At 43.7% G+C, this 26,046-nt stretch overlaps 1 protein-coding gene across 1 annotated transcript in view; it reads right to left on the bottom strand.

Moving 5' to 3' along the window:
- Positions 1-3,735: 3,735 nt before the first annotated feature.
- The window catches only part of FBLN7 (fibulin 7), a 217,850-nt gene continuing 195,539 nt past the window's right edge, over positions 3,736-26,046 (bottom strand). The window contains exons 7-8 of the mRNA XM_075339591.1: positions 15,756-15,894; positions 3,736-8,317 (exon numbers count right to left, since the gene is read on the bottom strand). Of these exons, the coding sequence (XP_075195706.1) occupies positions 7,945-8,317; positions 15,756-15,894 (512 nt within the window). The 3' untranslated portion in view covers positions 3,736-7,944. The remainder of the gene's footprint in view (positions 8,318-15,755; positions 15,895-26,046) is intronic.

The raw sequence follows: 26,046 nt of genomic DNA, 5'->3' as shown, positions 1-26,046 counted from the left end.
ACAAGATTAGATTTAGGGTATATAAAAAGAAAAATTAGATCCCGTGATCTCAATGTATTGTTATGCCTGTATAAATAACTGGTAAGGCCACATCTAGAACAGGGGATCCAGTTTTGGGCTCCACATTTCAAATAGGATATTAGAAGTTAGAGCCAGTTGAAGGACAGACAACTAGATTATTGCAAGGAATGGAAGGCCTCCCATATAATGAGAGGTTGAAAAAGTTGGATTTGTTAGCTTAGAAAAAAGACATCACAGATGAGATCTTATTTATATGTAATAGATGCAGATTTGGTGCAGAAATGTCTGCAACCAAATACTGAAAGTGTGCACATCGCTTATTCCAGTAATTCGGAATTGACTTGAATGAGTTCACCTGAGGTGAGGTCACTGAGTTCAATGAGTTCACGTCAATTCAATTCACTTGAGGTCACAGCTGCAGTACCATGGGAACCCCAGCTGTGACATCAGGTGAAGTCACTGACATCACCACTTTCACCTCTGCGGCTCAGTCAGTGTGTCCCGCAGTGATCGGTCACATTTTTACACTGCAAACTCAGACGTAGTAGAGCCAGGATCGCTGTGGGACATAGGGGTGTGGATTACATCGGACCTGCAGGGGTGTTTTGGCGGTTGGTAAATTGGAAAAAGAGTGTGGTTTTTTTGTTTGCTTTTTTAAATAAAGGATTATTCTGTGTGTTTTGTGTTTAAATTCTTTTGGCTTACATGATTAGTAATGGGGGGTTGCAGACCCCTCCTCATTACTAACCTTGTGCTTCATGATAGCTCTGATTGTTTGGCAAATCATAAATGTCACTACCCCTACAATGTAGTAATTAAACTTGACTTCGATAACTGAGACAGCTAGTGTGAGGGCAACCAATCTCAGACACCACCAAGTCGGCAGTCTGACTGCAAACAGTTACAGATGCTGTCACAGAGGGTGAGCAAGGAAACAGTGCAGATTTATAAGGATTAATAAGTGGACCCAGAAGCATTGTTACAGCCACGAAACTTGGTAAGTATAATTATCCTGCTTTAATGAACACACGTAATTTTTTTTTCCACGGCACCTCCCAATCACAGTACTGCTAGTAGCAAAGATGGCTACACCCTTACTGTGATTGGCAAACAACCTCAGCATGTTTAGTGGCTGAATATCAGGCTCCAAACATGCGGTGAAGGTTGTTACGGTTGCTGTGGCACTGGAGACTATGTTCGGATTTCTTGCTACTGCACATGTGCGAACACTGGAGACTAAGTCCTATCTTGGAGCCATTGCACATGTGCGGGTGACATCATCGCTGACACGAGGTCACATGTCTCTGACACCTTCTAAGCTGATTGGCTGCTGGTCATGTGCTTGTGACACGTGGTCACATGTCTCTGACACCTTCTATGCCGATTGGTCGCTGGTCATGTGCTTGTGACGCTTTGCTCGGTGATAGGCCAGCGTGACGTCATTGCTGTCGTTCTGGCAGCGGATTGGCTCTGGTGTCCTCCATCTTGGATGAGGCACAGAGGCTATATAAGACCCTGACGCACGCCGCCCGGCACTCAGTCCTCTTGGTTCATGCATGAAAGTAGACGCTCTGTGCACGTCCCTCTAGGCATCTCTCTGTCTGTGCTAGGTGAGTGCTACCGGCAGGGTAGCGTTCTTGTACCTTACAGCTTCGGCTGTGGTCCGTATCCTTACATCTTAGTGGAGCGGACATAGGCAGGTGCCTGAGTCACATGATCCGGCTGGGCCTTGTGATTCTACTCGTAGGTGGACGTTGCCACTAGGGTAACATTCCTTATACTGCGTCTGGCAGTTGTTTGTATCCTCGCACACTAGGGGAGCGAACATAGGTAGGAGCTTTGTGTGGCTTGTGCTGCTGTCCGTGTCTTTTGCACCACTAGTGGAGCGGACCTGGGCAGGTGCCATATCTAGTGGTTCGTGTCCTCGCACACTAGTGGAGCGAACGCAGGTAGGAGCTTTGTGCGGCTTACGCTGCTGTCCGTCTCCTGGCACCACTAGAGGAACGGACCTAGGTAGGTGCCATTTCACATTCACTGCTTTTGTCTCTGTGATCATTGACAAAGACCATACCATACACCATCCGAGTAAAAGAGGAATTGCTTTATTTCCTAACTATATGCCTCTGTGAGTTTAACAGAGGTATTGCACTCTGCACTTGTGCTACTACTATTTACAGCGGCACACTTATATACTCTTCCTCACTCATTAACCTATCCCTTTTACGTTAATGCTAAATACGGTAGTCGCTGTGACTTTAACAGTACATGCCGTGTTTGGCTCTAGTGTCATTGAGACGTATCAGTGTCAGTACTGCTTCCATAGTACAAGATACCCCTTATCCTCTGCCATCGTCTGCAGCAGAGACTTTGCACGGTGGACCCTGACTGTCTGAAATCCCTTTGGTTTTTATAATCAGACAGCCCCTGTAACAAAGGGACTTGAAACTCACAAGGTGAATACCACAATGCTCGTCGTCTAAGGGATATCGTGAATCCCATACTGTTTAGCCCCCTTTACACGCTGCAATGTATCTTACAATGTGTTGGCGGGGTCACATCGTAAGTGACCACATCCGGCATTGTAAGTACATTGCAGTGTGTGACAGGTACGTGCGATTGCAATTGAACGGTAAAACGTTCATCGCATACACATCGTACCTGTCTCTAGAATTGCACGTTAGATTGTTCATCGTACCTGGGGTACCACACATCGCAGTGTGTGACACCCCGAGAACGATGAACAGATCTTACCTACGTCCTGCGGCTCCCGGCCCACAATGCAGAAGGAAGGAGGTGGGTGGGATGTTTACGTCCCGCTTAGCTCCACCCCTCCGCTTCTATTGGCCGGCTGCCGTGTGACGTCGCTGTGACGCCGAACGTCCCTCCCACTCCAGGAAGTGGACGTTCGCCGCCCACAGTGAGGTCGTATGGACGGGTAAGTACGTGTGACGGGGGTTACTCGTATGTGCGGCTTGTTCAACAAATTGAACGTGCCACACATACGATGGGGGCGTTGCAAATCGCATACGAAATTGTATGCGAAATTGCAACGTGTAAAGCAGGCTTTAGTGCAAGCAACGAATAATGCAATTTATAATCGCTATCCTAACCATTGAAGTATCACTGTTTACAGCAGTTGTAACACAATCAGAGTTTTTAGATTTAGCAATGCAGCAGAGCTTAGAAAGTTAACCCACCCACATTAGGCTCTCTATGTGCAAAGTATGGTCGGACCAGTGTAATTTGCCCAACAATAATTCCATGTAATAAAACCTTCACTATAAATAAACAATAGCACACAGGGTAATAAATTATACATCATTGAACACTTTGTGTCAGCGTCTATCTTCTGCTGTCTTCAGATTGCATAGCAAAAACCTGCTGACAGATTTCTTTTAAGAGATTCTAAACTTGCAGTAGCAAAAGGGATAGGACCAACAAGCAACCAACTTGGATTGCCTCTACATAGTGTGGAGGTATCACTCTTTACAAAGGGGTAGTTCATATTTATACTGTAGTGTATGCAAGTCTTTACAGAGCTCTACAGCACATAGCAGGATGATCAAAGACTAGCTCCCAAATATTTTAACCTACACTTTAGTTTTTAATATATGTTCACTTGTGACAAATAAAAATGGCTTTTAAAAGTTCTATATTAACTATTACATAGTAATCCTCATCTTTTCAATTGTGTTATCTATTAGCATGCACAAAGCAGCAGGTCAAACATAGACTTTACAACATTTTGAATTTAAAAGTTTTAATGTCTGAAGATTGTACAAGAGCAGAAGTGGCTATTATGTGTTCATTTTGTTATATTGATATATTTTTGACATATTTATTAAAAATTGGAGCAGCATGCAATTTGCTGCAATTCGAAAAAAGTGCATAGGTTTGCCTGTGTAAACTATGTTATTTTTCTAGTAAAATGTTTTCAATTTACAAAACCATTTAATAAAGTCGCTTAAAGGGGTTCTCCAACTTGTAAACGTTTTGTATCAAATGGCTGCTAATTCTGTAAAATAACAATCTTCATTAGTCACGTTCTTGCTCCCCCAGTCATCAAGTGCTGCAGGCATTCAGTGAGTACTGCGGTCAGATGCTGGAGTATTAGCATTGCCACTCATCGATACGTGCTATGATGCCTGTGTGTCACCCATTTCTTGCAGCAGTCACATACCATTGCATTTAAATAAAGAATGGACAGTTGCATGATTTTGTTATTTTACTCTATTAGTAGTGTCTTTTTTCAAAATTCTTACAAGTTGAATACCCAACCCTTTTAAACTATTTTCCTATAAAAACACAAAATGGATATACACCTTTCTAATCTATCTAAAAATGAAATTCCAAAATCTAGCCATAAATTTTTAAAGTTGGCTATAATTGGAATTATAAACTGACCATAAATGAAGTTTAATGATAATCTTTATGCTTAATTATAAAACATTTGGACCCAAATAATAAAAATTTGTTCCATTGGGAAAACATTTACATTTCTATCCGTCATTACATATACTCCTTTAATGGCCATCTCTCTTACTGAATCATCTTGGACTGCAGGTTGTTTAAGGCCAAAATTCCTATTAGACCAAAGTAAGCCAATTTTAACGGGATCAGCAGACAAACCAATGTGAATGGGGGTCTCCTGACTCTTCTCTGAGATTTGATGTCAGAGAAGATTACTGCATTATACAAGCCTTCTGGATTTTAAACAACGATCCTTTTGTTCTAACTGGAAATAACCAGCCACCATAAGACTATCCTGTCTCCTCCATACACAGAGTTGAGAGAGAAAGATGGTATCTAATGTGTATGGGACCTTTAGTCTACCTCCTAAAGGATATACACTACATGGACAAAAGTATTGGGACACATGTCTTAAATTTTTGGATTTCAGGTTCTTAATTCAGTATTTTTGCCACACACAACAGCCATGGAAAAAGGGAGGGGAGCCAGCACTGCTTATGAATGGCATGCAACAATGAAGAAATAAAAAGTGTAATATTCACAAATTCATTCTTACTGTAACAATTCAAGTGGTGTTCTTATATGGTCCTGTTCAAGTCATTATATGAGACCTTATGGTACGATATTAATTTATAACACAGTGTAGGGACCCCCCTATAGAGATTTGCCGTGAGGGGGCAGGGGGGCTCAAATCATTGATCAATAATTTGCAAAAAATCTCATTGAATTGTTACAGTAGGAATGAATTTGTGAATTTTACACTTTTTATTTTTTCATTGTTGCATGCCATTAATGAGCAGTGCTGGCTCCCCTCTTCTTTGCGACAACAGCCATGGAGTCTGCATTGACAGACAAGAATAGGTCTTTTTAAAATGATTCTGTGATGGGATGCCAACAAGTCAGTTTGCGCAATTTTTTCTTTTCTAAAAATTCTATGATGTGTGGTTTTATTGATTAGTGGAAGTGTTTAAGAATCACGGCGACTCTGCCACAAAGTGGCAAACCACTGAATGTTACAGAGTGGAGTCACCAAGTGCTGAGACACATAGCGCATAAATGTCACCAACGTTCCTCTGACTCAGAGCTCCAAACCTCATCTGGTATTAACATCATCAGAAAACCTATGTGCCCGGGAGATTTATGGCTTTCATGGTGAAACAGCTGCATTCAAATCTTACATCACCAAGCACAATTCAAACATCAGATGAAGTGGTATAAAGCATGCCATTACTGGAATCTGGAGCAGAGTAAACATATTCTGTGGACTATTGAATCACGTTTCTCTGTATGGCAGTTTGATGGACGAGTCTGAATATGGTGAATTCCAGGAAATGTTATCTGCCTTACTAAATTATGTATAATTGTAAAGGCTGATGGACGTGGCTAAATTCTTTTGGGTAGTTTCAGGGATTTGCCTTGGATAATTTTGGATAATTGTATGCATCCAGCTTTGTGGGAACATTTTAAGGAAGACCCTTTTCTGTTCCAGCATGACTGTGGCCCAAAGCAGGGTCCACAGTGGCATGGTTGCTGTGGAAGAATGCTCTGATCTTAGTTGATGATGGGCGGACTCGAAGATAACCAGGGTCAGCAGGTCCAACCGGGTTTAAAAAAAAAAACAAAAAAAACCAAAACCCAGTTTTGGCCCAGAATTGATCATGATATCTGGCTGGTCCTCATATAGGTCTAAGGGGATCAGAAGCTCAAACGCTACTTCCACGGCCGCTCATTGGCTCTCATGCATATGCACTGCTTCCCCCGCCCACCAGCAGTTCCCGCGTCTCTGATTAGTTGCAGTCAGACACACCCTACGCCTGTGTGACAGCGTGTCTGACTGCAAACAATCAGAAGCACTGTTTGTGCTTATCTATTGCTGTAAAAATAAATAAAAAAATTGGTATTCTCATTCTGGTGAGACCATGCTCAGGTGAAGTCACTCAGTTCAATGATGTCACAGGTAGAGGACTGTGGGAACCTGCAGCAGCTGTGAGCAATAATAAACAGAGTCATTGCGCAGCTCAGTCTCTGCCTCAAGCTCATATTGGCGGTCTGTGGCCGCTTGCTGTCACTTCAGACAGCAAAGCTGGGATCATCGTGGAACCTTGTATGGATTACATTGGACCTGGGTGTTTTGGGGGTTAATAAAGGGGTGAAAGAGGGTGTGTTTTTTTTAGTTATTAACCCCTTATAACCTCGATTGCCACCGCACCAGGGCAATCAGGATGAGCCAGATAAAGTTCCAGAATTGGCACATCTAATGGATGCGACAATCCTAGATGGCTGCAGGCTGCTATTTTTAGGCTTGGGGGCCCAATAACCGTAGGCCTCACCAGTCTGAGAATACCAGCTCCCAGCTGCCAGCTTTATCTTGGCTGGGTATCAAAATTGGGAGGCACCACAAGCTGTTTTTTTAAATTATTTATTTAAATAATTAGAAAAAAATGCACTTTTTATTTTGATACACATCCAAGATATACACACAGCTGGGGACTGCCGCCTGTAGCCATATGCTTTACCATGGCTAGGTATCATAATATGGGTTGACTCTACGCCAATTGTTTTATTTATTTTTACACCAATCTAGACCCAGACACAACGCCTCTGATTGGTTGCAGTCAGACACTCTGTCACACAGGCTGGGGGCGCTGTCTGACTGAAACCAATCAGAGATGCTGGAACTGCCATTGGCGTGGAAAAAAGTTCATATGCCTAAAGATTATGAGCTGCCCCGGAAGTACAGTGAGTGGCCTGGAAGCAGAGTCACAGCCACGCGAAGACTGGTAAGGATGAAGAGCTTGCTTTATTCTTATTTTCTATCTTTTTTTTATATTACCAGGGTGGCCGGATCTGGATGGTTACCTGGAGCTCCCTGATAAGTCTGGGCCCAGGGTCAGTGCTCAGGTTCTTATGAACCAGTGCTGATCTGGACTTTTACAGTCCGGGTCCGCCCTTCACTAGTTTTAATCCCCTTGTGCAAATTTGGGATAAACTAGAACACAGACTGTGAAACAAGCCCTCTTTTCCAAGATGTGTATGTGGCCTCACATATGCTCTTCTGGATGACTGGGCAACAATCCTTACAGACACGCTCCAAAAATCTTGCAGAAAGTCTTACCAGGAGGGTGGACGCTGTATTAGCTGTTAATGGGAGACAAACTCTATATTAATGCCTATGAATTTAGAATGGGGTGTCATAAAAGCTCCTGTAAGAGTAAAGTGCAGCTGTCCCAATAATTTTGTTAATATAGTGTATCTGCTTCTAGCACCAGCTTGGTTGTAGCTTACTTAAAAAAGAGGCAACCCTAAAATTGTGACGATTGTGAGATAAATAAGAGCATACTATATCTACAATTTTACATGTTGCCATTGAAGTTCATATGTCCTTTCTTTAAACAGAATTTTACTTTCACAAATCATGCTGCGTCTTAATGTTCATTCTTCTCTCCGCTTAATTTAAAAGCTATAAGGTGAAACAAAGACAGTGATCTTTGAAACATGCTTCGCTTGAAACATGCGGTCTAAGTACTCAGACATGTCCACATCCACTTCTATGGTCTGGGGTCCTTGAAGGCTTTGAACAAGTATTAGTTCTCCTGTCTGTCGATCTGATCGTTGCATGACAAAGTTCCCTCTGCTATTTCCTCCCACTATTCCAAATCTCAGGCTGTCTGGTCCAGGTCTTCCTGGTGCTGACGCTGTTGCCATCCGGAAAAGTGAGACGGGTGTGGGAATATTTGAAGGTAAGGAGAGGTAATGGAAAGAAATGGTCTTTGGTGCATAATGACAGGACCGGCTGTCCATTGGACAAGGATTGCGTTCACATTGACTGGAAAGGATAAATAAAGCATGGTTAAAGTAATGGTACATCAAATTAACAAAAATATCTTAATAAGACTATGTTCACATCAGGACAATGTTCTGTGCTGATATTTGCGTTAACCGAAACCGGTAAAAGGCATGAAAATAGTTATATTTAATGAAATTATAGCGGTTTTATAATATTTTTGCCAAAATTAACAATAAATAAATAATTTTCTTTATTTTAATTGTCGGACTATGTGTGTGTGTGTAAAGGGACATATTATTCCATTATTTTGAAGTCAGAAAAGCATGCGTTTTGGAAGTCCAAAACGCATTGTTTCTGCAGCTAAAAAGCAGGTAAAATGCTGGAATTTTGATGTTGGTTGCTTTTTGCTACTTCTCATTGACTTCAATGTTAGCAAAACACAGCCCAAATGGCAAAAACATTTGACATGCTGCTTCTTTGAACGCATGTTTTTTGCCACAAATTATGCAAATTAACCCCTTCAGCCCCCGGGCACTTTCCGTTTTTGCGTTTTTGTTTTTTGCTCCTTTTCTTCCGAGAGCCGTAACTTTTTTATTATTCCGTCAATCTTGCCATATGAGGGCTTGTTTTTTGCGGGACGAGTTGTACTTTTAAATGAAACCATAGGTTTTACCATATATTGTACTGGAAAACAGCAAAAAAATTCCAAGTGTGGAAAAACTGCAAAAAAAGTGTGATCACACAATAGTTTTTGGGATGTTTTATTCACAGTGTTCACTATATGATCAAACTGATGTATCTATGTGATGCCTCAGGTCGGTGCGAGTTTGTAGACACCAAACATGTATAGGTTTACTTGTATCTAAGGGGTTAAAAAAAATTCACAAGTTTGTCCAATAAAAGTGGCGCACGTTTTGCGCCATTTTCCGAAACACGTAGTGTTCTTATTTTTTGTGATCTGAGGCTCAGTGATGGCTTATTTTTTGCGTCTCGAGCTGACGTTTATAATGGTACCATTTTTGCGCAGATGCTACATTTTGATCGCCTGTTATTGCATTTTGTGTAAAATTTGCGGCGACCAAAAAACGCAATTTTGGCGTTTGGAATTTTTTTGCCACTACGCCGTTTACCAATCAGATTAATTGATTTTATATTTTGATAGATCGGGCATTTCTGAACGCGGCGATACCAGATATGTGTATATTTATTTCTTTTTTAACCCTTTAATTTTCAATGGGGGGAGAGGGGGGTGATTTGAACTTTTAGGTTTTTTGTTTTTTTTTATTTTTTAAAACTTTTTTTTTACTTTTTTTTTTTATTTTACTAGTCCCCCTAGGGGGCTATAGCAATCAGCAATCCGATCGCTGATCGCTATCTGCTGATCACAGCAATACAGCTGTAATCAGCAGATTCAGTCACTTTGGTTTTCCCTCTGCTCTCGGCCGAGGGAGAATGAAAGTGAAACATCGTAGCAGCAGGCGTCATCACCTGACCCTGTGCTACGATGGCAACCACCGATAGTCACGTGATAACACACGTGACTTCCGGTGGGGGCGGCGGTAAGTAACAAACATGGCCGCGTGCATTTAAATCTTGCTGCCAGACTTTGGCAGCAAGATTTAAGGGGTTAATGGCCGCGGGTGGAAGCGATTCCACCCGCAGCTAGCAGGCACACATGTCAGCTGTTGAAAACAGCTGATATGTGTGCCAATCCACGCCGCCTGCCCGCGGCAGGGGGCGGGGCTTAACGGGACACGATCCTGGACGGATAGATCCGTCCAAGGTCGTGAAGGGGTTAAACACTGCGTTTGGAAATGCAAAGTGCGGAAAAGAAATCCACAATTTCCATAGACTTTGCAGGAAAATCAAAACGCATGCCTTTTGGCATGAAAACGCTGCAGTTCAAAATGGACCTAAAAAGCACCTGAAACGCAGGTGAAAACGGAAAGTGCGCGCATAGCCTAAGACATGTCACTTTACATGTCTATTCACTGCAATGAGGCAAATGGAGTCTAAAAGATCAAGTTTTTCAACTACTGAACTCCTTTCTAGCAATGTCCATCTATTTTGTGGGAAAAATTATGCCTGATTGACCACTACAGCATTTTTCCTAAAAATATGGACTTAATTAAAAACAAAAAAAAAACAACCTCAAAGCATATGAAGTATAAATTAAAAACTTGAGTGTTAGATCCTTTACATATTACCTCTGCCTTGTAAATAGCCATAGGCCTTACCCACAGTGTTTGAGGGCAGCCTTGGAATCTTTATCTTTAGCAAGTACTAATAATTAGTATTAAAAATATCCAACATGGAAATTTCTTTCTAACCAGTCATCCTCCTACATAGTTTGATATCCATAACGTTTAGAGAGTAACTGTCAATTGTCCTTACATATCTACAGTATTTTTGTAATTACACTATGCCATAAAGTGACAATTTTGGGACATCTTTTAAAACTATGCTTTTTGTTTTTCTATTATTTATCACGAAAATGTAATAAAAAATGACAACTGGGTGTCATCATTCACTAATTAGCACTATCCAATATTATTTGATCAGCATTATTCAATATTATTTAGCGTGAGTAAGAACACATTTACAAAGGGATAAGACATATTTGTCAATGCATTCATAAACTTACAGGAAGAATAATAAACTTCTAATAAAAGTTTTTTTAAAATTAGTATTTTTGGATTAATGCAAAAGATTACATAAAGGGAACCTGTAATGTAAAAAAAAAAGCTTTTAACCTGCAGATTTTGGATTAATCTGCAGAATAATACTATTTTAAAGATGCCTGATGCCCACAGTGGGAGCCCTGCTGCTGGGAGGAAATTAATTTTATTCCTCCATGCAGCCTCATGCTTTTTAATCATAGAGTTAGGGTACCTTGACACTTAGCGATGCAGCAGCGATCCGACCAGCGATCTGACCTGGTCAGGATCGCTGCTGCATCGCTACATGGTCGCTGGTGAGCTGTCAAACAGGCAGATCTCACCAGCGACCAGTGAACAGCCCCCAGCCAGCAGCGACGTGCAAGCGACGCTGCGCTTGCACGGAGCCGCCGTCTGGAAGCTGCGGAGACTGGTAACTAAGGTAAACATCGGGTATGGTTACCCGATGTTTACCTTAGTTACCAGCGCACACCGCTTAGCTGTGTGTGCAGGGAGCAGGGAGCCGCGCACACTGAGCGCTGGCTCCTTGCTCTCCTAGCTACAGTACACATCGGGTTAATTAACCCGATGTGTAATGCAGCTACATATGCAGAGAGCAGGGAGCCGCGCACACTGCTTAGCGCTGGCTCCTTGCTCTCCTAGCTGCTGTACACATCGGGTTAATTAACCCGATGTGTACAGCAGCTACCTGTGCAGAGAGCCGGAGCCGGCAGCACAGGCAGCATGAGAGCTGCAGAGGCTGGTAACTAAGGTAAATATCGGGTAACCACCTTGGTTACCCGATGTTTATCTTGGTTACAAGCTTACCTCAGCTGGCAGATGCCGGCTCCTGCTCCCTGCTCGCTTCATTTGTCGCTCTCTCGCTGTCACACACAGCGATCTGTGTGTCACAGTGGGAGAGCGCCTTTGAAGAAAACGAACTAGGGCTGTGTGTAACGAGCAGCGATCTCGCAGCAGGGGCCAGATCGCTGCTCATTGTCACACACAGCGAGATCGCTAATGAGGTCACTGCTGCGTCACAAAAAGCGTGACTCAGCAGCGATCTCGGCAGTGAGCTCGCTGTGTGTGAAGCACCCCTTACAGTCAGCACTCTGTGCATAGTGAGTGGCGGTTATAACCACACCCCAAACAGTGATTGACAGTCGGCTCAGCATTAGCGCCAGCTGTGAGTCGGTACAAGTGGTGAGATTATAGACGCCAATCAAAATTCACAGAGCGCTGACTGAAGCCAGGCTGACTCCATCTTTATGATTGAAAGCCCAAGGCTGCATGGAGGAATAAAATTAATTCCCTCTTGGCAGCAGAGCCCTTAATGTGTGCACCAGGCAGCTTCATAATGCTTTTAATCTGCAGGTTAAACCCATATTTTCAGGTTAATAGAGGGTTTTTTTTACATAACAGGTTCCCTTACAGATAAAGAAGCACTCCCATCAAAGTTTTAATCCTCTTAGTATATTGCAATCACCATATTACATGGCACTCTGTACTTAGAATTGCATGAAGTTAATTCTTCCGTATTCCATTTGGTCCATGACATTACGTGATTAAAAACTGATTAGCTGAATCCTAAGGTCTATGTAGAGACAGGAAGTCTATTTTTCCTGCATGAGTCATCATTGTTAGGCTATGTGCCCATGGGACTATGTACCCTCAGATTTTGCAGCGGAAAACCTGCGGATTTATCTGGATTTTCTAGATAAATCCACAGGCTTTAGCAAGTACAGACACTCCCCATGTTATCCTATGGGACATGGGGAGTGTTGTGTCCATGCTGCAGTATGTGCGGCTGTGGAACATGCTGCGGATGTTCCGCAGCCGCACATAACTGCATGTCAATTATTCCTGTGGAAATACCTGCGGAAATCCCGCCTCTCCACTATGGAGATAGAGTGCGGGACTTCCGCAGGTAAGTCGCATGAATGTCCACAGGTTTACCGCAGATGATTCGCTGGAATCCAGCAGCAATGGATAGCTGCAGATTCTGGGGAGCTGCTGTGGGAAACCTGCGTACGTACCTGCGGATATATCTGCAGGTACATAATCCCATGGGCACATAGCTTATAAGTCCCTGTAAGAGGCAGCAGCTGGGTCAGGAGGTGGAGGGAAATGAGTCATACAGGGACAAGAGACTTCCTGTTGCTACAGAAAGCAGGGAAAACTGAAGAATTTACTGGGTATAAAAGCAAAATGAGCAATTGCAAGTACACTGTGTCACATATTATGATGATTGCAATATATTAAGAGGATAAAAACTTTGATGGGATTGCTTCTTTAAGCTCCAGAAGATCCATGATAGAACTGATCTTGTTAATTGTTTATTATCACATTGGACATTTATTTCTGAGGTATAATTCCACTAATACCAAATATCTGACAGTACTAACTGTATTTCTGAAAAAAACCCTTTCCTAAAAATAACTGGTAAAAAAACACCCACAAAAACCCCAGAAATTTGTAAGGTAAACTGACAAGTCTAGTTTAATTCTCCAGATCAGCAAGGGTCAATAGCCATAAATTAAACAATTCTCAGTAAATTATACTAAAAGCATCTTTTGGGCAAAATAACTCAAAATAGCTAAAACCACAACAACATCTGGTTGTACAAAATCAACCACATAAAAGTGTTATGCTCAATAAAATAATTTGTATTAAGATTCACTAAATATAATAAAAACATATATATTCAAAACAATAATAATTTGTTAATGTACATAGCCAGTGCTAAATCAAGAAAGTTATGGGGATAGCACAATATCCACAGTCAAAGCATCAGTTGAATGAAATGCAGATATCCATTTACAAAATATGCATGGTAAATAAATGATAAACAAGATTCATATAGCATACAGATATTATATAGGATATTTAATTTTTATGGCAGCTATTATACTATTTTGTATTTTTGTACTTTTCAATAAATGTATTTTATTTAATGTATTTACACGTAATAATACTAGTAACTAGTAACCGTTACGTTAAAAATACAAACCCTATATACTATCTGTATGCTATATGAATCTTGTTTACCATCTATTTGCCATGCATATTTTGTAAATGGATATCTGCATTTCATTCAACTGATGCTTTCACTGTGGATATTGTGCTATCCCCATAACTTTCTTGATTTAGCACCGGCTATGTACATTAACAAATTATTATTGTTTTGAATATATGTTTTTATTATATTTACTGAATATTAATACAAATTATTTTATTGGGCATAACAGTTTTATGAGGTTGATTTTGTGCAACCTGATGTTGTTGAGGGTCAACAGCCATGTTCTCCTGCAGGATGCAGAGGACAAATGTACATTATTAAGTAGGTAGTGGAAAGTCTCTACAAAATCCAGCATACGGATTTTAGGCAGTGGATTAAAGGGAACCTGTTCCAGATTTGACCCCTATAAGCTGTGGCCACCAACAGTAAGTCCTTATATACAGTGTTATAGAATGCTGTATATAAATGTCCAGGCCAATCTGTATAACGTAAAAAACACATTTCATTATACTCACCTGTGCAGTCGTGTCCTATAGGCGTCACTGGTCCAGGTCTGGCGCCTCCTCTCTTCTTACGATCGCCGTCCTGCTTCCTTGCTTCATGTGGATGATGCATTCTACATCATCCACTCAGAGTTTACTATTGCACTCCTGTGCACTTCAGCAAAAAGTGAACAAGTCCTGCACCGCCTGCCCTCAGATTACCTCCAGGTCCAGTGGCTCACGTGCTGATGATTGCCATATAGCGCTGGTTGCAGGCGCAGCGTGCTGGTCGGTAATGAGCAGCTAGGAGATCCAACAACAGGGAGATGAATAATCGACCGCAAACAGCTGCTATGCCAAACAAATTCTTTTTTATTCAAACGTTCTTTTCATCGGTGCAGATAAAATTGCGGGAGGTGGCTTGGATGCGAGTCCCTCCAAAGGACGACGGCCGTTTCGTCTGTGAGTCAGACTTCTACGGGTCCACCCGCAATTTTATCTGCACCGATGAAAAGAACGTTTGAATAAAAAAGAATTTGTTTGGCATAGCAGCTGTTTGCGGTCGATTATTCATCTCCCTGTTGTTGGAACTCCTGTGCACTTCTCTCTGCCCTGCTCAGGGCAGATCAAAGTATTGTAATGTGCATGGGCAAGGGTTTCTTGGCCTTTCCTTGCACCTGCGCATTACAATATTTTGCTCTGCCTGCAACAGGGCAGAGAGAAGTGTGTGTGTGCAGGAGCGCAATGGAGGACAGTGAATGGATGATATAGTACGCATCGTCCTCATGAAGCAGGGAACGAGGATGGTGATCGCAAGAAGAGAGGAGGCGCCTGACCGAGATCAGCGACAACTATCGGACCATACGACGCCACAGGCGAGTATAATCAAATCTGTTTTTATCTTATATATAGTATTCTAGAATGCTGTATATAAGAGCTTACTAGTGGTGTGGTGGCCATAGGTTATAGGGGTCAAATCTGGTGACAAGTTCCCTTTAAGCAAATTTGAGAACTACAGAGGCAGGTGTACAATTTCAAAGAGTATTAATTCATTAGAAAATCATTCAGACAAAATAACGAAGATAATAGAAGGCTAAAAATTCCAAAGGTTACTTTTTCTATCCAAGCATAAGATAAACAAATTGCATTGAGTCTTATTCAGTCTGCAATGATATCTAGGAAGTGAGAGTATCTCTCTAGTGTAAATGAAATCTGTGGTTACATGTGAGGTTATACATTTCAACTTTATGGTATTTTATGGTTCAAGAGGGTAGAGTAACCGACCTTCAAATCAACCATATTAACGATTCTCTACTTACATGGGTGATGTCTTCACATAGCTGATATTCCCATTGGGTTTTGGACATTCTGGGAGGAGACATTGAAAACCACCCGCAGTGTTTACACACATGGAATGTTTTGTGCAGTTGTGTAATCCTAACGTACATTCATCTATATCTAAAAATAAAGCAACAATAATGTAGGGTTAAATACAGTTTAACAAATAGATCACGCCTGGAAAAATATTACAGTCTTTGAAAGAAAATCTCAGGAATGGAGATACTGCAGTAAAGGTTCGTTATCTGCAATGGAAAAGGTTTCTGCTATCACCCACCACTTTTGTGGACATTCAGGCCTTTTTAAGTTCCCAAGCTCACAAGTGTGTAAGAGGGGTGCAAAATAGTGGTCGCATTGCTACCCCTGAAAATACCAATTGCATTATTGTCTTGTAATGATGAGAATAATGTCTTGCTTCTTTTATAAATATTGTGTCATGTGAAGTGTAATGTATTGTATTGTGATGTAGAGTGTGAGTAGCTGTTATGTCCCCACTGGAGTCCGCTCCAGCGAATTCTGCTTCGATCACCAGGCGACGCCATGTTCCTGCCATGAATAGTGCTGGTGATGGGAGGGGAGTCGATGCCAGCGGCGCCAGTGAGCGCAGGCTCCACTCATCCCCTGGGCTGGTTTTCCTTGGGATCTGCAGTACCACTCGCTGACTGTAGGTGGTGTGTGTCTTCCAGCTGAAGTTACCATCATTCAGCTACAACCAATGGGAAGACACCACACCATTCTTATTTCCCCTCCTGTCTGCTGCCACTGCCAGAGATAGTTCTGTATTCCGGGTTCCTGTCCCGCCTTGTTCTGTTTAGTGATTCTGGTGTCCTGACTTCTGCTTGTTTCCTGACTACCGTCCTGCCTGCTGTTTATGTACCTCGCTGCCCGGTCCGGATTTGACCTCTGCTTTGTTTTCTGATTGCCTGCATGATTCTGTCCCTGTTTTGCATTTCCCGGTTCGACCCTTCCTGACTACTACTCTCATCGGACTGCAGCATTCCACAGGTAGGGATCACTAGAGTTGAGCGCGGTTCGTGGTTCGCGGTTCGAGTGATTTTGGGGGGTGTTCTAGTTAGAACAAGAACTCAAGCTTTTTGCTAAAAGTTCGGTAGCTCGAGTTACGTTTGAGAACGGTTCTATCACTATAAATGTGGCTTTTCACAGTAAGGCTATGTGCACATGTTGCTATCTGCATGTGTCCTGCGTCCCCAGCACAATCCCTCTCCCTTTCCTACTCACCGATCACGGGCGTCTCGCTCCCCGGCTGTCACAAATCTGCGGCGTCTTTTCCTCTTTAGAAAATGGCTGCCACTTCATTAGTCAATTAGTTATTCCGTGCTTTCCCCGCCCACCGGCGCTTATGATTGGTTGCAGTCAGACATGTCCCCAAGCTGAGTGACAGCTGTATCACTGCAACCAATCACAGCCGTCGGTGGGCGGGTCTATATCGTGCATTAAAATAAATAAATAAATAAATTAAAACAAAAATGCGGTTTCCACCATATTTGATACCAGCCAGGATAAAGACGCACAGCTGGAGGCTGGTATTGTCAAGATGGAGAGCGCCACGGTATGAGGAGCCCACCACCCTAACAATATCACCCTGCAACCGCCCAGAATTGCCGCATCCATTAGGTGCGACAGTCCTGGGACTCTACCCAGCTCATCCCGAATTGCCCTGGTGCAGTGGCAATTGGGGTAATAATGAGTTTAATCATCACAAGCGTCTCCCCGAGACACCTTCCATGATTAACCTGTAAGTGAAAGTAAAGAAACACACACCGCGAAAAATCCTTTATTTGGAATAAAAGACAAAAAAACAAGCCTGGATCACCCCTTTATTAATCCCAAAAATACCCCTCCAGGTCCGACGTAATCCACACGACAAGGTCAGCTCAGCTCTCTCGGGATGTAGTGGCTCCGTAGGAATGAAGCCGAGAGTTCAGTTAGCACAGCAGGCTTCAAGATTAGAAAATCTGCCTATCTCTTTTGTAAGAAGCAATAGCCTTAAAGCGCCCACCTAAGAAGCATAATGTTGGGTGTTCTAGTACCGGTAAAGAATTTTTTTTTTGATTTTTTTTTATTTATAATTTCAAATTATAATTATTATCTATTTATAAAGTGAAAGTAAATAAACACACACCGCGAAAAATCCTTTATTTGGAATAAAAGACAAAAAAACACAGTTTCACCATTTTATTAAAATCCTCCAATACCCCTCCAGATTCGACGTAATCCACACAGCACTGTCATCTCTGCTACAGAACATGACTGCTCTGCATGAGCTTCACATAGCTTTAAATAAATCACGTGGTCAGACTTCAGCAATCCAGTCTTCAAGACTACCAAATGTGCCCATCATTCACATTAGAAGCAATAGCTGAGTGGATAGAGTGCTCACCTAGGGAGCAAAAGGTTGCGAGTTCTAGACCCGGTAATTTTTTTTTTATATATATAAAATAATATATTTATAAATATAATTTAATTATGCACTGAGGGGAGGAGCCGGACATCAGCTGTGAGTTCTCTCTCTATCTCTCTCCTTTCCCTCTCTCCTATCTCTCTCTCCTTTCTTTCTCTCCTTTCTATCTCTCCTTTCTCTTCTTTCTCTACTTTCTCTTCTTTCTCTACTTTCTCTTCTTTCTCTACTTTCTCTACTTTCTCTTCTTTCTCTACTTTCTCCTTTTTCTCTTCTTTCTCTCTTTCTCTCTCTCTCTCTTCCTTCTTTCTTTCTCTCCTTTCTCTCTCTCTCTCCTTTCCCTCTCTCCTATCTCTCTCTCCTTTCTTTCTCTCCTTTATCTCTCTTTCTCTCTCTCCTTTCTTTCTCTCCTTTCTCTCTCTCCTTTCCCTCTCTACTATCGCTCTCTCTCCTTTCTTTCTCTCCTTTCTCTCTCTCTTTCCCTCTCTCCTTTCTTTCTCTTCTTTCTCTACTTTCTCTTCTTTCTCTACTTTCTCTACTTTCTCTTCTTTCTCTTCTTTCTCTACTTTCTCTACTTTCTCCTCTTTCTCTTCTTTCTCTCTTTCTCTCTCTTCCTTCTCTCTTTCTCTTCTTTCCCTCCTTTCTCTCTCTCTTTCCCTCTCTCCTTTCTTTCTCTCTCTCCTTTCCCTCTCTCCTATTTCTCTCTCCTTTCTTTCTCTCCTTTATCTCTCTTTCTCTCTCTCCTTTCTTTCTCTCCTTTCTCTCTCTCCTTTCCCTCTCTACTATCGCTCTCTCCTTTCTTTCTCTTTCTCTCTCTCTTTCTCTCTCCTTTCTTTCTCTCCTTTCTCTCTCTCTCTCCTTTCCCTCTCTCCTATCTCTCTCTCCTTTCTTTCTCTCCTCTCTCTCTCTTTCTCTCTCTCTCCTTTCTCTTTCTCCTTTCTTTCTCTTCTTTCTCTACTTTCTCTTCTTTCTCCTCTTTTTTTCTCTCTCTTCTTTCTCTCTCTTTCTTCTCTCTTTCTCTTCATTCTCCTCTTTTGCTTCATTCTCTCTTCTTTCTCTTTCTCTCTCTATCTTCTTTTTCTCTCTCTCTTTCTCAGACCTGGCGATGATCAGCTGATTCGGTCACCTGATGGGATCAGCTGACACTATAAGTCGAGCGGTGAGGCCGGCTTTTTACCGCCCGGCCGGCTAAACTATCAGCTGATGCTGTTGGACAGGAGTCTGCACTGAAGTGTGTAGTTTGTTTTTTGTTTTTTTTGAACTGATGCATCAGATGATTGTATAAAAGCCGTTTATACAATCAGCTGCTGTGTCATGTGAATCAGGCCCTTGAGCCTGACACATCATCTGATCGCTTTGCCTTCCAGAATCCCGATCAGATGATATTGGATCCGGATTGGACGGCGCGAGTCCCTTGACCCAGGATTACTGCGGAGGGGGGTTCTTTATTTCAATAAAGTTTTTCTGTGTGTTGTGGTTCTTTTTATCGGTACTATAAATTCATGGTGGCCATGTCTAATATTGGCGTGCCACCATGAATTTCGGGCTTAGGGCCAGTTGATAATATACAGCTAGCGCTAACCCCATTATTACCCAGCAAGCCACCCGTCACCAGGGCAGCTGGAAGAGTTGGATACAGCGCCAGATGATGGCGCTTCTATGAAAGCGCCGTTTTCTGGGGCGGCTGTGGACTGCAATTCGCAGCAGAGGGGCCCAGAAGGCTCAGGCCAACCTGTGCTGTGGATTCCAATGCCCAGCTGCCTAGTGTTACCTGGCTGGACACAAAAATATGGCGAAGCCCACGTCATTTGTTTTTTAATTATTTCATGAAATAATAAAAAAAGGGCTTCCTTATATTTCTGGTCCCCAGCCGGGTACAAATAAGTAGCTGGGGGTTGGGGGCAGCCCGTAGGTGCCTGCTGTACCTGGCTAGCATAGAAAAATATGGCAAAGCCCACGTCATTTGTTTTTGAATTATTTCATGAAATTCATGAAATATTTAATAAAAAAGGGCTTCCCTATATTTTTGGTTCCCAGCAGGGTACAAATAGGCAGCTGGGGGTTGGGGGCAGCCAGTAGCTGCCTGCTGTACCTGGCTAGCATACAAAAATATGGCGAAGCCCAAATAACTTTTGGGGGGGGGGCAAAAGGTCCTGCATACAGTCCTGGATGGAGTATGCTGAGCCTTGTAGTTCTGCAGCTGCTGTCTGTCTGTATGGAGGAGAGCAGACAGCAGCTGCAGAACTACAAGGCTCAGCATGCTCCACTCACTAGTGCAGTCATGGCGAACCTTTTACAGGCCGAGTGCCCAAACTGTAGCCCTAAACCCATTTTTTTTTCTGAAGTGCCAACCAATCCTATTATATAAAGAATTGATTTTAATCTTACCTTTGCCGTCTTCTCTTCTCTTCAGCAGGGGCATCACGCTCATGCTTACCACACATTGGAGCTGAGCCCCTGCCCTTTCCAGACACAGCAGTTGGATTGATCTTTTTGGAAAAAAATTGCAGCATATTAGACAGAGATTTTAGCATGGAATGCAATCAGATGTCACCCTGTAATCCACATCTACATTTCAAAGTCTGAACATCGTGAAATCCCATAAAGACGTACGAGTGGCTCCCCTCCCCATCATTGTGTAGTTCTGTCCCCCTTCCTCGGCCACCTCCTGGTAAACATGTCCCCCATCCTGATATATATTTCCTACATTCTGGTATATTTGTCCCCATCACGGCCCCATCCTGGTAAATGTCCTCCATCCTGGTAAAGGTTACCCATTCTGGCATGTTCCCCCATGCTGGTAAATGTACCCCATCCTGACATATTGCCCATCCTTGTAAATGTTCCCCCATCCCGGCATGTACCCCATTCCTGGCAAATGTTCCCAATCCTGGTTAATTTACCCCATCCAGGTAAATGTACCCCTTCCTGGTAAATGTACGCTATCGTGGCATGTTTCCTCCATCCTGGCATGCATGTTTCCTCCATCCTGGCATGCATGTTTCCCCATCCTGGCATGCATGTTTCCTCCATGCTGGCATTCATGTTTCCTCCATCCTGGCATGCATGTTTCCTCCATCCTGGCATGCATGTTTCCTCCATCCTGGCATGTATGTTTCCCCATCCTGGCATGCATGTTTCCTCCATCCTGGCATGCATATTTTCCCCATCCTGGCATGTATGTTTTCCCCATCCTGGCATGCATATTTTCCCCATCCTGGCATGCATGTTTTCCCCATCCTGGCATTCATGTTTCTTCCATCCTGGCATGCATGTTTCCTCCATCCTGGCATGCATGTTTCCTCCATCCTGGCATGCATGTTTCCTCCATCCTGGCATGCATGTTTCCCCATCCTGGCATGCATGTTTTCCCATCCTGGCATGCATGTTTTCCCCATCCTGGCATGCATGTTTCCTCCATCCTGGCATGCATGTTTCCCCATCCTGGCATGCATGTTTTCCCCATCCTGGCATGCATGTTTTCCCCATCCTGGCATGCATGTTTTCCCCATCCTGGCATGCATGTTTCCTCCATCCTGGCATGTATGTTTCCCCATCCTGGCATGCATGTTTTCCCATCCTGGCATGCATGTTTCCTCCATCCTGGCATGCATGTTTCCTCCATCCTGGCATGCATGTTTCCTCCATCCTGGCATGCATGTTTCCTCCATCCTGGCATGCATGTTTCCTCCATCCTGGCATGCATTGTTCCCCATCCTGCCATGCATGTTTTCCCATCCTGGCATGCATGTCATCCCCCCCTGGCATGCATGTCATCCCCCCCCATGCTGGCATGTGTGTTCTCCCACCCCATGCTGGCATGTGCGTTCCCCCACCCCCACCCCACGCTGGCATGTGCGTTTCCCCACCCCACGCTGCCATGTGCATTCCCCCACCCCACGCTGCCATGTGCATTCCCCCACCTCCACCCCACGCTGCCATGTGCATTCCACCACCCCCACCGCACGCTGCCATGTGCGTTCCCCCACCCCAACGCTGCCATGTGCGTTCCCCCACCCCCACGCTGCCATGTGCGTTCCCCCACCCCCACCCCACGCTGCCATGTGCGTTCCCCCACGCCCACCCCACGCTGCCATGTGCGTTCCCCCTCTCCCACCCCACGCTGCCATGTGCGTTCCCTCTCTCCCACTCCATGCTGCCATGTGCGTTCCCCCTCTCCCACCCCACACTGCCATGTGCGTTCCCCCACCCCATGCTGGCGCTGCCGCACACGAGTTATAAAAAAAAAAAAAAACAACACACAACTTACCTTCCTGCACCCGCTCCACCGCTGCGCGCTGCTGGGTCCTCAGTTCCCACGCGGCCAGCAGACGATGCTGGCGCCGCTCTCTGACGCTCCTCCGTCTCCTAGGCAACACACTGCAGCCTGGGGGAGGAGGAGTGTCAGAGCGGAGGATAAATGTCTCCTCCGCTCCAACACAGATGTGATCTGCCGGCGCGACTGCACTAGCAGATCAAAGCTGCAGCATCGGGCGACAGCACGCGTGCCAGCAGAGTGGGCTTAGCGTGCCCCTGGTGGCACGCGTGCCATAGGTTCGCCATCACTGCACTAGTGTATGCAGGAGAGCAGACAGCAGCTGCAGAACTACAAGGCTCAGCATCCTCCATCCAGGACTGTATGCAGGAGTTTTTTGCCCACCAAAAAAATGACGTGGGCTTAGCCATATTTTTGTATGCTAGCCAGGTACAGCAGGCAGCTACGGGCTGCCCCCAACCCCCAGCAGCCTATTTGCACCCGACTGGGAACTAAAAATATAGGGAAGCCCGTTTTTTTTAATTATTTCATGAATTTCATGAAATAATTCAAAAACAAATGACGTAGGCTTCGCCATATTTTTGTGTCCAGCCAGGTACAACTAGGCAGCTGGGGATTGGAATCCGCAGCACAGGGTAGCCCGAGGTTTCTGGGCGCCTCTGCTGCGAATTGCAATCCGCAGCCGCCCCAGAAAATGGCGCATTCATAGAAGCACCATCATCTGGCGCTGTATCCAACTCTTCTCCAACAGCGCTGGTGACAGTGGCTTGCTGGGTAATAAGGGTTAATACTGGTTTTGTTTTACTAGCTAGTATTAAGCCAGAGATTCTTAATGTCAGGCAAGTTTGACCCGGCCATTAAGAATCTCCAATAAAGGGTTAAAAAAAGACACCACACAGAGAAAAAATACTTTAATAGAAATAAATACACAGACACATTAGAGACTCCATGTTTATTACTCCCTCGCATCCCTCCACTATCCGGCTCTTCTGTCTTCTTTCTCCTTCAACACATGCAGCTCTACTACATCAGCGCTGCATAGGAAGAAGGCGGTGCTATTTCCCGAGCTGCTGCTTGTGAGCGGTGACGTCACCACTGACAAGCGCGTTGCTATAGCAACTGTGATCTCCGTTAGCGACCGGCTGTGGCAGCCGGTTTATAACAGAACGGGGAAGCAGACCGGGAACCTGACCGCGTGCCAGAGCATGTCCCCGGTACACGGCGATACACAAACGATCACCGCATACTGGATAGATGCACTCGCAGGTCCTACATGACGCGTCATAGTCATGTGACCAGTCTGTAGCCAATGAGATAACAGACACGTGACTGGTCACATGGCTATTTTGACATCAAGATAGGTCCTGCATCACTGCTGGCAGTGCTGGTTACCGGGAGATTCAGCCATCATCGGATGGAATAGCGGCAGGAGACATGGTGCAGGACACGTCTCGGGGACCGGTAAGTGTTATGGCAATGTTTATTAACTGTATGTGTACATTTATAATGTGTTTTTATGTGTTTGTGTTTGCCTCCCATTGTTTCCTATGGGTTCGAGTGGTTTGCCGAACCGGTTCGCCGAACCGAACTCGAACGAGACCTCCGTTCGACGAACCAAGCTCGAGGCGAACCGCGCCCGGTTCGCTCATCTCTAGTGATCACCGGGGCCTTGTGTAATTCCAAATCCCTGTATAGGGGTTAAAGGGTTTCAGGGTTCTAGGGGTCCTGCTTGGTGAGTGGCTTCCCTCTAGCCTGTCCATTACAGCCCGTCTGAGTCTGTGGATCCAGGCAGGCATTACAGTAGCATTGGTAATGCGATATGTAATGTTGATGGAGTAATGTATAGTATTTATGTTAGAATATTTTGTAAGGAAGTTCTGCCCAGCAACAGACCACAGAGACAGAAACACTTACATGTTGGGACCAACTCTTTGAAAGGAGTGGCTCCGGAGGATAGAAGCCAGAGGACAGAACTCTAGAAAACAGGCAAGTTACCTGGTAAATTCTACTGAGGCAGTACTCCAGTGGCCAAGCCCCTTAATCATTAAGGTACCGGGTTAACCTCAACTGGCGTGTGAATGTAGTCAACCAATGAAGCAGTTTCCCGCTAGATGTCTGGGTGTGCAAAGCTTTACTCTGGTCATTATGAGACCCCTAAGGAGACTGGACATAGGAGAGCAAGAAAACAAAGTGACCATCACAGTATACACTGTAAGGGGGTTTGTGCATGCTGCAAATTTGGTGCAGAAAATTTCTGCATGAAATCTGCACCTTCTGGCAGAAAAATGCACTAAAAAAACGCATCTAAAAACACATACATTTTGGTATGTTTTCGCAGGTGCTTTTTTTAGTTCGTTTTTTTCATGCGATTTTTTTAAAAGTATGCTGCTATTCCCCGAGGCGCGTTTCAGCGATCCTTTCCTCAGGGGGTGGATCGCTGAAACGCACGTCGGGGAATAGTTGCATACTTTGGATCTTTCACAGACCACTGAAGGTATAATCCTCCTTGCAAATTAGTATACGCTTACAATCTCTTGTTACATAGGACCATTATCTTTTTCATATATGGCATATGATTTGGACATTTAACCTTGCACTGTGCACTTTGTCATATATTATGGATAGATATTTATTTAAACAAGTGGTCTTTGCACTAAGCACTTTATTTTCCTAGTAAAACCGCTGCTATAATTTATGGGAATTTTTCCTGCCTTATATTAATATGGACTGTAAAGAATATTGATTTTAATTATTTAATAAAAATATTAATTTTAACGTTATATACATCATCATTTCCTTTATTCAATCCTCACGGATTTTTATCTGAAGGTTTTTTTGATATTTATTGAAATCTAATGGTGATCTTAATACGGAAATTTTGATTAATACCATATGTACATAGCCTAAAACTGGACAGGGTTGCACTGGGACTCATCAGTAGAGATGAGCGATGTTCGAATTGAACCATTTGCCAATTTCAAATTCGAATTGTTTTGGGCGATGTTCGAGTCGTTTGACAAACTCGACAATTTGCTTAACGTTCGACCGCTCGAGTTAACGTTCGATAACTGTTCGATAACCAAAAGCGTAGCTAGTTACTAGCTGGCTTTTCACTGCAATACTGTCAGTCACTGTTAATAATTATATTATTAATATTCAGCGTATAGTGTGCGGGGGGGACGGGGTTTAGATCAGTGCTGCTGAGTGCTGAAAGAATCGTGATCGCCATTTTTTTTTCCTAACCGCGCGTGCAGTGCGGCGGGCCATGCTGTCAGGCAATCACAGACACACACACACACAGCAAAGTGGATTTTTGCCAGACAAGCAAGGGCATGTTTCATTGGCTGTGCATGTCACATGTCCTTGCCCTATAAAACGCGGCCATTTTCCCCATCGCCGCCCTTATCTATTATATTATTATAGTGCTGCGGGTGTGTGTCAGTCACCGCTCCTGCTGCTGCTGCTGTGGGCGCTATACACTTATACAGTGCAATCGAGACATCGGTTTAGGGATTAGGGACTATTTGTAATTTCAGCCCTTTTCAGGGCTAGATTAGAGCAGTTCATAACCATATTT

Source organism: Anomaloglossus baeobatrachus, chromosome 3, assembly GCF_048569485.1.
Source record: "Anomaloglossus baeobatrachus isolate aAnoBae1 chromosome 3, aAnoBae1.hap1, whole genome shotgun sequence".
Classification (NCBI taxonomy): Eukaryota; Metazoa; Chordata; class Amphibia; order Anura; family Aromobatidae; genus Anomaloglossus; species Anomaloglossus baeobatrachus.
The sequence above is the reverse complement of the archived record's forward strand: the minus strand, read 5'-3'. Positions and strand labels throughout refer to the sequence as shown.